The 14,902-nt window shown below is 43.3% G+C and overlaps 1 protein-coding gene across 1 annotated transcript in view; it reads right to left on the bottom strand.

The window, feature by feature from the left end:
• MACO1 (macoilin 1) overlaps positions 1–14,597 on the bottom strand; it is a 28,571-nt gene extending 13,974 nt beyond the window's left edge. The window contains exons 1-4 of the mRNA XM_066982747.1: positions 14,331–14,597; positions 4,536–4,677; positions 3,727–3,853; positions 1,606–1,729 (exon numbers count right to left, since the gene is read on the bottom strand). Of these exons, the coding sequence (XP_066838848.1) occupies positions 1,606–1,729; positions 3,727–3,853; positions 4,536–4,677; positions 14,331–14,410 (473 nt within the window). The 5' untranslated portion in view covers positions 14,411–14,597. The remainder of the gene's footprint in view (positions 1–1,605; positions 1,730–3,726; positions 3,854–4,535; positions 4,678–14,330) is intronic.
• Positions 14,598–14,902: the final 305 nt, after the last annotated feature.

Genomic DNA, 14,902 nt, shown 5'->3' with positions numbered 1-14,902 from the left:
TGGTGGGGACCAACTCTGTGAGCTAGAGCACCCTTCCGTCACCCAGCCCTGCCACAGCTAGAAGGATCCCTGGAGGTACAGCCTCAATAACCACCTGGCACTGTTGAGGATGACCACAATTAAGACACCTTTTGTGGGCAGCGAATGGCTTTTGAGAATTCCCGGTTTAGAAGACTGCCCTTGAAGACAGAAGCAAACAACTTCTAATCTCTAATTTACTTCTCCCACTTATCTTACTGACAGGTAAGATATGAAAAAAATCCTCACTTTCAGCCAGGCTCTGCTGTTCTATTTGTTTACAAGGATGACAGAAGGGTGGCAGAACTTTGGAATTATTTATACCAGCTTCACCACGTAGAATTAAATATTCTTATTGCTGCAGTTTTCACAAGCTATACAGAATGCCAACAAATCATGCTAGTTTACTTATTAACAGGGATACTCGAGGAGTGAACAAACATCCCTGCATATAAATACATACATCTCTGGCAAATATTTTAATAAAGCACCATGAATTTGCATTTTGAACACTGAAGGTGTCCTAGATCAGGGCAAAACTCAGATGCAGATGACTATATTATTGGAGTCTTCTCACTCTTTGCTCAGTATTAGCACTGTGCAAATTGCATTTCTAAGTATGCTTCCAGAATGCAGGAATCATTTGCACATGCATCTGATATTATCTCTGCAAACGCTTCTTATGTAATACTGGGTAAAGTCAGCTGTAGCTACAACTTTAAAACACTGATGACAATCCGAAATGTTTGCATCCAGCTCAGCAACAGAAAGACCTTTTTTCACAGTTCCTAAACTGCTTTTGTAGCCTGATATAGAATTAACTTAGTGCTTAAGGGACTTGTTGTGCAATGCAGATAATATAAATCAAAATGACAGATGCCTAATTTATTGAAGACTGTATCACAGGGAACTGGACCAAATGACCCCAAGAAAAAACAGAACACATTTTAAACCTAACATGATTGATGTTAAAAACTACGTTAAAAACTTGTGGAGTTAAAAGTGCATTTCTTCTAGATATGGATACTCTGTAGTTATGTCTTCTGCCTGAAGTCACTCTTCAGTTACAAAGAAATACTGTGATAAGTAGGGTTTCTTTGTTTGTTTTGCTTTCTGACAAGACTTTCAAGCTGAAGCTTATTCACCTTCTCTGGTGAATTATGAAATTAGACAGTCATGAGGACCATTATCATTGTAAGGGGACAGAGGAGTGCTTTGTCATAGGAAAAAAAATTCTTAATGGAATGCACAAATTATCAGTGAACATATTGTTATGCTACTTTTATCATATATTCGTTATCATCTATATAAAATTTGTAAATGAATAGCAAGAATTTTCAAAAAATGCTAGGAATATCCATGCTACAAATTCCCTACAGTTCACAAGAACTGTATTTTCAGAACAACTGCACTTGGTTAGGGTTTACATTTTGCATGGAATATTTAATGACAGCTGCAAGAGGGGTGAATTAAACAGTCAAACCCTGAACCAAAATAAGAAGCCCTGAATATCAATTTCTCTGGTGAAATAAAGGTTAACCAAAAAAAAAAAAAAAGAAAAAAAGGAGAAAAAAAAATACAACTTACCAGTGTGCTGCAAATGGACGACAAAGATCTACATGGAAGTTTTTTAAATCTTTAAATCTAATTGCCGCTTCAATATAAACGAAAAGTATCCACAGTGATACTGTTGGTAAACACACACCCCTCTCTATTGAGAGGAGGGGGGGAAAAAGAGGAACACCTTAGTAACATTACAAGCAGCAGATATTTCAAAGTTATTTTTAAAAGATTCCAAAAGTCAAGGAAAATTTTCAGACATATATAAATAGAACTGTAAGAGGGTTTTTTTGCATAATAAGATATCTAAGACGTCTTTATTTTAAAACAATTCTAAACTTTTGTCTCCTTATCTTGCTTTATTACTTTTACAAGTCACCAGTGAAAAATAACAGATGTACAGCTAATGAAATAGCTTGGCACAACACTGTATACAGACAAGGAACACAAATGGAAGAATCTGCAGAAGATGAGGTAATGTTACAGCTTATGATCTTTGAGTCAGAAGTGGTATGCTTGGACTACTTTTGCACTCCAAGTTAGGTATAGCTTAGTACCAGCAGCGAGCAAGTCAGCTGAGAAAACAGGAGTGAGGAAGCATGGTACTGGTTACTCCATAAACAGCAACACAGACAACAGCATCCGACTCAGACCTCTACATCACAGAGACACTGAGGACACTATTGATTTCTGGATTTCTCTCTCTAGCACTACTGGTAACAACACAGAACAGTAGCCAAAGCTAAGGCTGTAGTCCTCTTGGCCAATGGAAACCACCACTGTTGCCTGTAATATACCCACTATAAAATTCAACAATTCAATTCCACTTGCATGCCACAAGCTTCAGAAAAATAAATGAAGTCTTTGATTATGCACTGATATCAACGTACTTTGTACTTATTTGGAAACAAGTCTCAAATGCAAAACTAAGAGTATTTGTTTGAGGACCTGATGCTTTGGTCTCTCTTGAATAGCCTTCTACACAAGTTAGAAACCCATAGTAAAAACTCTCAGCTAAACAGGACTGAATGTTTCAACTAGGTAGACCTACCACCTAAAAAGATCATAACTTCATTAAAAAAGAAGAGCAAATCCCCCTTAACTTAGATGAGCATTGAAAAAGATTAATTCCTAAGGTTGAAGCAAAATATTAAAAGAGCTAAATAGCTAGAGTTAGAACTGCCCCGCCAGGTTTTTCCCTTACGGTTTCTAAACATCTGCTCTGAGAACAACTTCAGATAACATTTTAATGTCTTAATATAACCCTAAAAATAACTCCAGGGTTGGTTTTGTTGTTGTTGTTTAAAGAAAATTTATTTTATATTGGACAGCAACTGGTTCACAGTCTCTCCCACTAGCTCCCATGCTGTCATTATTATAAATGACTAACTTGTCAAAAAGATGACTGCTTTCACCAGTAAGCTGAGAAATGATCCATGCTATCCTGCAATTTTTTTTGACCAAGGAAAGACAGATACATAACTCACTTCAAGTACTAACACTCATGTAAACTAAACCATCTCCCAAACCCAACTGCTGCGCCAGAACTCCAGGATTTCTAAAAACAAACAACAACAACAACCCTAGGGATGAAATAAAAAAAGGCAGGGAAGAAAATTTCTCCATGTGTCTCAGACGGTTGGAGCAACCATTATCACAACTGCAGTAAAAGTTAATAACAAAATCGGTATTAGAAGCCTTTTTGATCCGAAGCTGAAACCACATGGCATGAAGCTTTGATAAAGAAGAATTGAAAATGTGGTAATATTCCAATCAAACAGCATGTTAGTCAAATAAAGGAAAGAGTATTATGTCATTTCACAATTTTTTTGCATTTGATCAGTATTTGTAGAGTTGCTACAGAAGTGTTTTGAAGTTGGAAAAATATATTAATTTTTTATTGGTCTGGAATTCCTGCTTCTATACCATCAACTCCATCAGTCAGTCATTAAATGACTTCTACAAGATGCACCCAGAGAAGTATCAATTGCAAATACACATACTAAAGATAACAACACCAACAAAATTACTATAACGAAAGTACATTAAAGCAAAAGTGTTAACAAATAGAAGAGTTTCCACATGCTACTAAAGATTGTAAGATATATATTCAAATTAGTAAATTTTAGTTGAAGAATAGTGACCTACCTGTGTGCCAGACATACTGTACCCATACATACGTGCTGGCAGCAAAAAACAGCCATTGTATTGGTATGAAGAGCAGACATATTATATTTGATGTGAATGCTACACAGACAAAAAATACTGAAAAGGCCTAAAAGAAAGGAAGGGTAGGGGAGAAGAATAGTGTTTCAGTTTATTCCAGCAAACATCAGTTTATTTTTTAATGGTGACACTACAGTGATTTCAACATGGAAACACTAGTGTTGTTTATAACTGGGGTAAAGAAGTGGAGCAGTCTAGGTGATGAAAATACAAATTATCCAATGAAAGGACAACATGTACAACTCGAGAATACTTGTTTCCTGCCTGCTCTTCCAACAAGTCTCCGAACAGCTATATTTATACCTTATTACTTTGTTTGAAGACTATAATTTACAACTGTTCATGTAGTATTATCATTCCTATAACCTCCTGGCAAAATATTAAATTAAAAAAAAAAATCAAAATCAGCAGTGTCATTTACTCTCTGAAAGTAGTAAGTATTTAAAAAGACTTTTGTATTCTATTAAAGAAAATCTGTTATACAGGGATCTCAATAAATTCATTGATCCCAGATATTCAAACAATATTTGCCTATAGCAAGTACTTTGATAGCTATGTATTTCACTTGCCACAGATTAAATAGGAAGTCTGAGAGAGACAAGACTGGAGCACAGATCATTTAGTCACTCGAAAATTCCCCTTCTTGTGAAAGTGATCAAAAGTGCTAATAAGTTAGTTGTGTAACATGGAATTTACCCTGAAACATCACAGTAATTCTATGTTATACTTACCAAACCTTGGTATCTGAAGGAATCATAAACACTCCTGATGAAGAGCCAGAATGGCCACAGATACTCAAATCTGAACTCCAGGACAAAATCTGCTAGCAGTACGAGTGCCCACACTACTAGGAACTTCAGATACAGAAAGGTACTGTAAAGCAAAAGAAAAGTAATTTCAATCAGCGTTTCAATAGAAAGAATAAAACAAATTAACTTTTTAAAAAATTAAATGTTCAGGAATAAAAACTGTAGGCAACTGCAATACAGGTAAGAAAATTTCATTCAAAACTACTTTACAAAACAGGTAGCTTTATTACATTAAAATTGAGCCCAGTCTAACAAAGTTATTTATATTTTTATTTTAGAAGAGCCTTTATAGAAGGCTTGTTGCTCTTACAAGACATTCAGCGACAACCTCTCTTTAGCTTTGCACTGTATTTTTACAAAGAAATCTTGCAAATAGGTATGCTGTCACAGCTGAAACACTTCTTTCAGTTCGCAGTCTCTTGTACCTGAAGCTTAGAAGTTTCTGTATTCCCCTCCTCAGACTACTCATTTTCCACATTTAACATAAACTGCAGTATCAACAAATTTAGGTATAATTTAAACCTATAGCTATAGCAGTGAATTGTCAAAGGTTTATATATGACAATATCCATATTCAAGTAGATAGATCCATTTAAAAAAAATGGAGGCACATGAGTCTTGAGACCACTTTTTTTTTTTTTTTTTTAATTATTTTAAAGCTACGCTCCCTTATTCTTAGTCCGTGATTTTGAACCATTAATGATCCATCTTGGCTACAGAGGTCAAATTATTTTGAGATAATCACTAATACAGGAGCACTTGAGGGATAAGCCCAATCTGTTCTGCTACAAAGGAGCTAGCAAAAACCCTTTTCCACCAAAGCCCAGCACCCAGAAACCTAGTATATCACTGCAGTTCATCAAAAAGCAACCTTCTTGCACTACATTGGCTCATAACAAAGCTATTTCTGTTTTGTTTTTTATATATATATATACATATATTTAAAATTAAGGACAGTTTTTCCTTTAAGTAACGTATTTTTCCTTCTGTATCACACTTCCAACATAACCAGTAGGACTTTGCCCTGGGACAGTTATTGATATGTTGCCAAGAGTTAGCACACGCTACGCCAGGTAGGGTCCATGAAGTGCGCAGAAATTTGACATGGCTTTTTTAGGAAGGAATTCAGAGCATCAGAGAAGATACACAATAGGGGACTTCCATGAAAAGTGTTCTCCACCTCCCATCAGATCAGGTAGAACAACCGGCTCGATGCACTTAAGATAAGGTTTCATCTCAAGATGATGAAGGAAAACACAGAAAAGAAAAGCTATTATCACTTAAACTTTTTTTTTTTTTTAAGTTTATTTTTACTGGTCTTATTGCTAAACTGTTGCACGTATTTTTGCTCCGTGCACAATGTAGAGCTATTCTGAATGTCTCTCCTTAGGAAACTTTTAATAAGATCCAGTCCTCTCTGTATTTCACAAACCTTTCCAATCCTTCAAATGATAGTGACAAAGTTTCAAACTCATACAACTGATTTGATTTTTGCAAGAAGTTGCAATTTATTTTTCATCTGCCAAAACCAAGGAAATTCTTGCAAATCGTCAAAGATTAACTGCGTGTGCCTGAAAAAGACATTTATCAACTGACCCGGCCTTACCTCTTTACCCAACAAAAAAAGCTTTTGCTTAGCTATTCTCACTTACTGTATGCCATCAAGCTGTCCCCCAAAGAGCCCAATTCCGAGGTTTTCACTGTGACTAGAGCCCCGGAGAAGAAATTCTGAGATGGAACTAAATATATGCTATAATAATACATAAATGCTCTCCGGTGTACTTGCAAGTACACACTTTAAATTTGTACTAATTCTTAACGACAGAGTCTAGAGAAAATGCATTTCGGAAGTCTAGGAGACAAAAAGTACATATTCCTACACTTAACCCACCTCTGCCCCCCCTTTTTGAAGGTGTTTTCTCCATTTATAGTGGAACCTGCAAAACAATACATCTGGAGCTTAACGTAATGGGATTGAAACACATACGCAAACAAGTTAAAGTGCTTCCTGTAGCCTCTTTAATGGCAAAGAAATTAATGACATGAACACCTAGAAAAGTAAGACTCTGCTTTTTTCAGTGTTCACAGAACCGGTCCCAGCCATTTAGCCGAAAACTGCTCTTGTAGAGGAGTGAAACTACATGAAACTACAACAGAAGTGTGTATGAGAGCAACAGCAAAAAAACCCGTCACGGTGGGCTGTGCTTGCATGCACTGCAGTCCTCTGCCCAGCCAATGCTCCGGGTCCGGCCGCGCTGTGGCTTAACCCCGCAGCACCGCACCCCTCAGCATCGCAGCGCACCTCGCAGCGCCTCGCAGCGCCGCACCGCACCGGCTACTGGGAGGAAAACGGGCTCTGTCCCGGTCGGAAGCGGGACAGAGGCATCTCGAAAAAGCTGCTGCATTCACAGCACCTCAGAGAACGCTTGGACATGAACGGTGGCAGGCGTTCGGGTGCGCGCTCACGGCTGTGCTCGTTTTGACCACGCTATTGAATCGTCCGTGTGCAGCTCTGAGATTTGAGAACAAATATAAAGGCATCTCATCTAGGTAATCACCATTTTGTCTGTTTAGCTGGAAAAGCAGCTGTGTAGGCACTTTCTCCTGGGTTCAAGTTATGGCTATTGTATATTTTTCTGCCACTGAAATCCGTAGAGACTATATTTTTCTTAGCAAAACAGAATTGTCGGAACTAATTCTTTTCAACTGTTAAGCGCCAATCCAAGTTAAAGCATGTGCTGAATAAGAGTTCTGTAAGACAACCGTTACAGTTACATTCAATTCACATCAAATCCGAAGGCCACCCTGACGTTCCCCCCGCTTCAAAGTGGAATTGTAACAATTCAATACTTGTAATAAGGCTTGCCCAACAATACTAAAGATCCTGCTTCTCAGTCATCTGAAGGTCTCAAAAGCAATTAAGAGTTTCATGAGAATAAGACTAAGACACGTGAAAGTTTTTTCCTTTTATAAAAAACTTCATCCACTTCTGTTGAACTCAACAACAAAGCTCACTGTTGTGCAATATGTTCTATCTACGTCTTCAACTGCACGAGCCTGCGTGTAGACATACACACTAAAATATTTTAAAGGGATTGCACTCAGACTACTCGAGTGATTCCTGAAAACAAGGCATGCTGCTCCCCGCCGTCCATCTAGAGGACTGCATCCACGTCAGACTGCAGCCCAGAACTCATCCCTAGCTTTAAAACTGGTACTGGTGGCAGGCCACAGGCGTCAGCTCCCTGCTCCAAGTGGACCAGCTCCGCGAACCGTGCCGAGCTTCTGCACTGCTAGTTACACCGCCAGGTTAAAACCAACTCGGGTGTCTCTGCGGCACACTGGGGGCTGCAGGTGGCAGCGACTCTTAGGAGGAGGAAGAAAGGAGCAAAAATCTCAACTTCCCTTCTTCTATAAAGGGCTGGTGCACACCAAGACTTGCTGTTACTGACAAGCACATAGTTTAAAGGTTAATTTACAAGTGCTTAGTGAAAAGCCCCCCCCTCTGGTGAACACTTAAATTAGTGATAGCCCAAAAACGTCCAACAAGAATGTAACCCTAAAGAAAAACATGTAACAGAGCTCTCATTTTGACAGGCTAATCACTCTTCTGCTCTTTTGCTTAATATGACAGACCCTTCAAATACGATTGCATGAGTAAAAGACGAACAATCCAGCCATAGCCCTCTTCCCTTTCTCTGCTTTCTACTAGCCACTTCTACTTCATCTTTGCTCTTCAGTCTCCTGATTCCTTTCAGACACCGTTTCTCCCTTCTCTGCTTTTCTATTGGCATGTAGTCACTGTCCCCAGTGTGCCTCCCTTCCAACACGCCCATCCTACTACCCTGCCAGCCGGTACTCCTTTGGAATCCAGCACCAGCCGTTTAGTGCCTGTGAACCTCGGATATTCATTGATCTTTCTGGGCACATCCACACATTTTTCCAATTTTTATAGCTGCTGTGTCAGTATCCTCACTTAGAGGCAACATTTATTAGGTAGTGGTGCCTTCTAACCTCACGAGCCCGCACGCTTCTAGGAAGGTTCAGACATACTTCGTGATGCCAATTCTAGTTCTGAGTTCGTTCTCAATACAGGGGGAGGAAGGTTGTATGCCTAAATTGGTTGCAAAGAAATGCCTAAAATCTGGTGATTAATTTTCTGACACGTCAAAAAAGCTGATTTCAGTGATCTGTCTGAGGCTTAAGGACAAGGCTTCCCCTATAAAACTAGCATATTGTATCTAATCTTGTAGGGTATTACAAGATGGGTGCTAAGGGGGAAGGATGAACACATTCATGAGAAGAACAGGGTACTGAACTGGAAGGAGCGGTGGTTACAGTACTGCAAATTCCAAGAAAGGTCAATTCTCCCTCTTTGAATTTTCAAATAACTATTTTTCCACCTTACTTTTCCTCCATCCTCCCCACTCAAGTGCCAGATGGCATTTCCTCTTTATTTTTTTTTTCCATTCTTCTTGTTCTTTCCTCTTTTTACTACCCCATAGAATCAGATACTGTTCTTGCTGTAATGTAAAAGCATTAAAAAAACAAAACAAAACAATGGAAGTAAAAACAATTAGGAAGCCCAAATCCAAACTGATAGCAAATGAAGCCTCTGTTCTATCCCACTATTATCAGAAGCCCCGCCCCACACACTGAAAAGTGAATCTCAGCTGAGCTGATGGCATACTTCATTTTGCAGGCTGACTCACGATATAATTACAATGGAGTAGACTGCATCTTGAGACCGGCAGGACACTGAATGCAGAGGTAGACTTTGCAAAGGTGAAGTTTAACACATATGAAATTACCAAACGGTCAGCAACCACAGTCTCAGGGTTATCTATCCAATGCCAGACAGAACATTTGGGATGCTTGGGATGTTTACTGAATATCCACCATAGGAGAGGTTCAAGACCACCTAAGGAACCTCAATGTGCACAAGTTGATCAAACCTGATGAGATGCATCCGCTGGTCGTGAGCAAACTGGCCGATGTAGTTGCTAAGCCACTGCCCGTCATATTTGAGAAGTTGTGGCAGTGCCGTGAAGTTCCCAGTGACTGGAAAACAGGAAACACCACCCCCATTTTGAAAAGGGAAAAAGAGAAGACCCGGGGAACTACAGGCCAGTCAGTCTCACCTCTGTGCTGGGCAAGATCATGGAGCAGATCCTCCTAGAAACAATGCTAAGGCACATGGAAAATATGGATGTGACCGGTGACAGCCAACATGGCCTCGCTAAGGGCAGATCATGCCTGACAGATCTGGTGGCCTTCTGCGATGGGGTTACTGCACTGTGGATAAGGGGAGAGCAACTGACATCATCTACCTGGACTCGTGCAAAGCATTTGACACCGGCCCCCATAATATCCTTTGTCTCTAAATTGTAGAGCCACAATTGGACGGATGGACAACTCAGCGGGTAAGGAGCTGGCTGGATGGTCACACTCAAAGAGTTGCGGTCAACGGCTTGGTGGCCAGGTAGAGACCAGTAACAAGTGGTGTTCCTCAGGGGTTGGCACTGGACTGGCACGGTTTAACATCTCTGTCAGCTACATGCCAGAGGGATCGAGTGCACCCTCAGCAGGTTTTGCTGATGACACCGAGCTGTGGTGCAGTCAGCATCCTGACGGAAGGGATGCCATCCACAGGGACCTCGACAGGCTCCACAGGCGGGCCTGCGCGAACCTCATGAGGTTCAACAAGGCGAAGTGCAAGGTCCTGCATCTGCGTTGGGGCAATCCCGAGCACAAATACAGGCTGGATGGAGAATGGATTGAGAGCAGCCCTGAGGAGAAGGACTTGGGGGTGTTGGGTCATAAAAAAATGAGTTGGCAGTGTGAGCTTGCAGCCCAGAAAGCCTACCGTATCCTGGGCTGCATCAAAAGAAACACGGCCAGCAGGGTGAGGGAGGTGATTCTACCCCTCTGCTCTCGTGAGCGCCCCCGGAGCGCTGTGTTCAGCCCTGTGTCTACCAACATAAAGATGTGGACCTGTTGGAGCAAATCCAGAGGAGGGCCACGAGGATGACCAGAGGGCTAGAGCACTTATCCTACGAAGAAAGGCTGAGAGAGTTGGGATTGTTTAGCCTACAGAAGAGAAAGCTCCAGGGAGACCTTGTAGCAGCCTTCCAGTACCTATAGAAAAGCTGGGGTACATAGCGATAGGATAAGGGGTAATGGTTTTAAAATAAGAGGGTAGGTTTAGATTAGATATAAGGAAAAAACTCTTCACTATGAGGGCAGCGAGGCCCTGTCCCAGGCTACCCAGAGAAGCTGTGGCTGCCCCACACCTGGCAGTGCCCAAAGCCAGGCTGGAGGGGGCTAGGGGCAGCCTGGGCTGGTGGGAGGTGTCCCTGCCCACATTGGAACTAGATGGTCTTTCAGGTCCTTCCAACCCAAACCATTCTATAATTCTGTGATGAATACCAGTGGAGATTTTCAAAGGAAAAAGCATTATACTATGTGTGTGTTTACATCCACGCGCAAGTATCATTAGTGGATAGAAAAGTAGTACAGAATGAGCACGGCACGTATGCAAGAGGGAAAACATGACTGCTGGAACGTGGTATGCATACTGGAAACTATTATGCAAAACATTGCCAAGCAAATTTTTTAAAAGGAAAGAATCCCAGGAAGTCTCCCCAACTACTTACTCAGTATCTTGATACAGTACAGAACACACGAATCACTGAACCATGGAAATGTAAGTGTTGGTAGAGAAAACAGAAAACTCTTTTCAGTAATTCTGGAAGCAAGTGTAATAGACTGGCTGAACCACAGGTATATAATCAGCAATCAGTACTGTAGTACTGAAACAAGAGAAGCTATTAGCCCACTATGGTAACTCAGCTGAAAACACCAGTCCAGAACATACGAAATAAATCAAGAGGTCCTGCAGCGTGCATGGAATGAAAGTTACTGGCAGAAGGAAGCCATAACACAGGTACCATTAAGGTTTACACAACAGAATACATTTAAACGTAAACTAACTTAAATTCAGTTCTCAAGTCTAAAGTCATAAAGGTAGTGCTGTTTGTTTGTTACGGACCTCAGGGGCAGTTTAGGAATAACTTTTTTTTTAATAAGCTTTCTATATGAGGGGGGAAAAAAAGTGCCAGAATAGATCAGTAGGAAGAATCACTATGGGTTTAAAAAAGCCTAAGAAGAGGCCACAGTTAGTAGTGAACTGTTTTTCCTTACAGTTTATTTATCTGTTGGCAGAATCCAAAATTAAGTCCTTGGAAATAAGCTGTATCAGAAGTTAGGTAGTATACAGAACCACGTGAGTATCTTAGCAAAGACATCCCGATATCAAGAAATGCCACCCCATTAGATGCTATTAGATGCCCGGGGGCATGAACTGCCCTTATCCCATCAGCGGGTATCTCAGTAACCACTGGGAGATTACAGATACGTACACATTCTCCTATGCATTCACTTGGCTGCCAGCCCAGGTAATGCCTGTGACAAAAAGCAACATACACAGGGCTAAAAAAAATCCTAACACTAAAGGAACATAGAGCATTTAAAGACTACAGTCTGAAAATCCACAATACATAGCAGAAGTCAGCTGATGTGGAAGTTAGGCCAACTGCGGGTGGAACTGCTCTCAAAACTTAACCAGCTACAAAATTGGTACGAACTGCCAACATGACCATGTAGAGACAAAACAAGCAGTACCAAAATAAAGGTGTAGGACTTCAAATAGATCCAGTATGAGGACTGGGAAGACAGAGAAACAAGCGGTAACAAGCAAACTTTAATTGCTTAACCGATGACAACCTGCAATGAACACTTCAATTAACAACTGCAGTTTTAATGCGTGAGCAGTGTCAAAGGCATAAAATGTTAGACACTCACACATTATAGAACAATGGCAACAGATAGCTTAAGAAGCACAAAGGCAAATTTTGGAACATGAACTGCGGAAATGAGAGATCTTGTGATCCCTGCCTACCAACCATTTGTTACTTCGGGAGATCTACTGAAGGCACAGTTAGGTTTTAATGCTAATAACGTTCTTTCCGCGGAAAAGTATCACAGTACAGCACGGTGTTCCACCGTACAATGCTACAGTTCTTTAACACTTCTAAATGGCCTAAGTCTTTATCATGGTTGCACATAATATTGTGCAGCTGTTGAAAATTTGATGGAGAAGGTGGAGGTGAGGAAAGGAAGATTGTTCACAAATAACTTTGGAAGTCTTTATGAAGGGCTGAGGCCATTAAATTTATGGAGTGAACACTGAGGAAAGTACTTTAAGAACTACAGCTGTATAATTTCAAGTAAGAAAGGCTGTGAGCCCTTAGACAAGCTTGTTTAAAAAGATACAGCAGAAGCTGGTATAAAAGCTACATGAAGGGAGGCAGGATATTCATTTTTCAATGCAACCCAGAATTTTATATTTCTGACTCTGTTTTGTGACTAGAAAATATTTTTCTGTCACTTCTTACATCCTGTTACAGATTAACACGTGTAGCGAAGCCTGCCATCAGAATCCTACAGGACAGTTCTCTCATTCCTTCGGCTGCTCCAAAACTCTCCAGCTTTGCAACTCTCTGTTATGTTCGCATGTGTCTACCTGGGACAGTAGTGACTAGCTCTGCACTGAAAGACTGGAACAAGGGAACTGCACAAGGGAACAAGGATGGGAAGATTGGTCTTAATTTAAAAAGCAAACAAAAATCCTACAAGATTCAAGTATCCTAATCATGTTATTTGTTCAGCCTGGCTGCTTTGTTTGTATCACCATGATGCTCCCTACTGATAACTGCATTTACTGGGATTGTATAAACGGACGGTAGTAATTAAGATAAGTTGAGTAAATAGCTATAGTATCTAGAGTAATTTCAATAATTTAGAAATCTATAGGTACATGGAACGCTACCTGTACACAACATCTCTGAATTACGGGCTCAAGTTCCCAGCAGCTGCACGGATAAACCAAACTCAAACCAGAAAGGGGATATCATCCTTACCATAACTTCCAAAAGTCCCCTTGCTATCCTCCACTACAACAAACTCCTCTTTCTTCAGAAACGCGTTATGATTGCACTTGTTACCCAGTTTGCCTTACTCGCTCGGGAAGGCAGAGCTCCCAAACACCACTTTATAACTGCCTGAAACAGGCTCACAAGAAGCCAGCGCTGGGGGCCCTGCGCTGGGTTCCGACGCAGCAAGCTGACAGCCCGCCTTTATTCGGAGACACGCGGGAGGCAGCCCCGTAACGCGAGCGCACGGCTGCCGCTCCGCGCCTCCCGGGCAGGCCGCAGACCCGGCGGGCCCTCACCGCCCGGCGGCTCCCGGCTGCCTCCCGGGCCGCCGCCCGCTTCCGCGGCCGGCGCCGCACCGCCGGGCGCCTCGGGCTGCCCGCGGGGGCCGCCGGCAGGCTCCGGGCCGGCCCGGCGCGGGGCACCGCGGGGGGGGAGCCCCGGGAGGCGAGGGCCCGGCGGGGCGAGGGCCCGCAGCGCAGCCCGCCCCCGAGCCCGGGCCCCCCCGCGGCGCCTCGCCGCTTCCCCCCGGGGCGGCGGCAGGACCCTGGCCAGCAGCTCCGGGCCCCGGCGGGGCGCCACACGGCGGACGGGCGGGGCGGGGGGGGCGGGGCGGGGAGCGGGGGCCCCGCGGCCCGGCGGGGCGGGGCGGGGCGCGGAGCGAGGGGCCCGGGGCGGGGAGCGGGGGGCCCGGGGCGGCGCGCTGCCCCCCGCCGCTCGGTACCTGCCGTAGATGCCCTCGGCGATGCGGTTCCGCTTGAGCGGCCGCCGCAGCTTGCTGCACTCCGCGCTGCGCCGCTTCATCCCGCCGGCCCGGGCCCGGCCCCGCTCACGGCAGCAGCATCCGGCCCCGCGGGGCGCCTCCCTCGCGCGGGGTCGGGGCGGGTTTGGTTTTTTTTTCTTTCCTTTTTTTTTTTTTTTTTCCCCTGGAAACAAAGAAATAAAAATAATTCCGGGCCCGGCCCTCCCCGCCGCGTCCCCCCGCGCAGCCGCCCCGCAACGCCCCCGCCTCCCCCGATGCTGTCCAATTGGAAGGCTGACGGCGTCGGAATGACGGCGCGCCCGGCCAATCGGCAGCGGCGAAAGGCGGACGGACGGCCGAGGAGGCCCATCAGAGCATCAGAAAGTTGGTCCCGCCCCCGCGCGGTCAGGTGGCCCGCCCACGTCTTTGATTGACGGCCAGGAGAATCAGTCGTAGGAAAGGGGCTCGCGAATTGATGGCTTTTAACCCAATCTCTGAGCAGGGTTTGTTCTGCTCCCGCCTACTGTCGTCTTGCGCTAGTTCCCGCCCCGTGC

Source organism: Anser cygnoides, chromosome 24, assembly GCF_040182565.1.
Source record: "Anser cygnoides isolate HZ-2024a breed goose chromosome 24, Taihu_goose_T2T_genome, whole genome shotgun sequence".
Taxonomy (NCBI): domain Eukaryota; kingdom Metazoa; phylum Chordata; class Aves; order Anseriformes; family Anatidae; genus Anser; species Anser cygnoides.
Note: the sequence above shows the minus strand (reverse complement) of the source record. Positions and strands in the feature narration are given on the sequence as shown.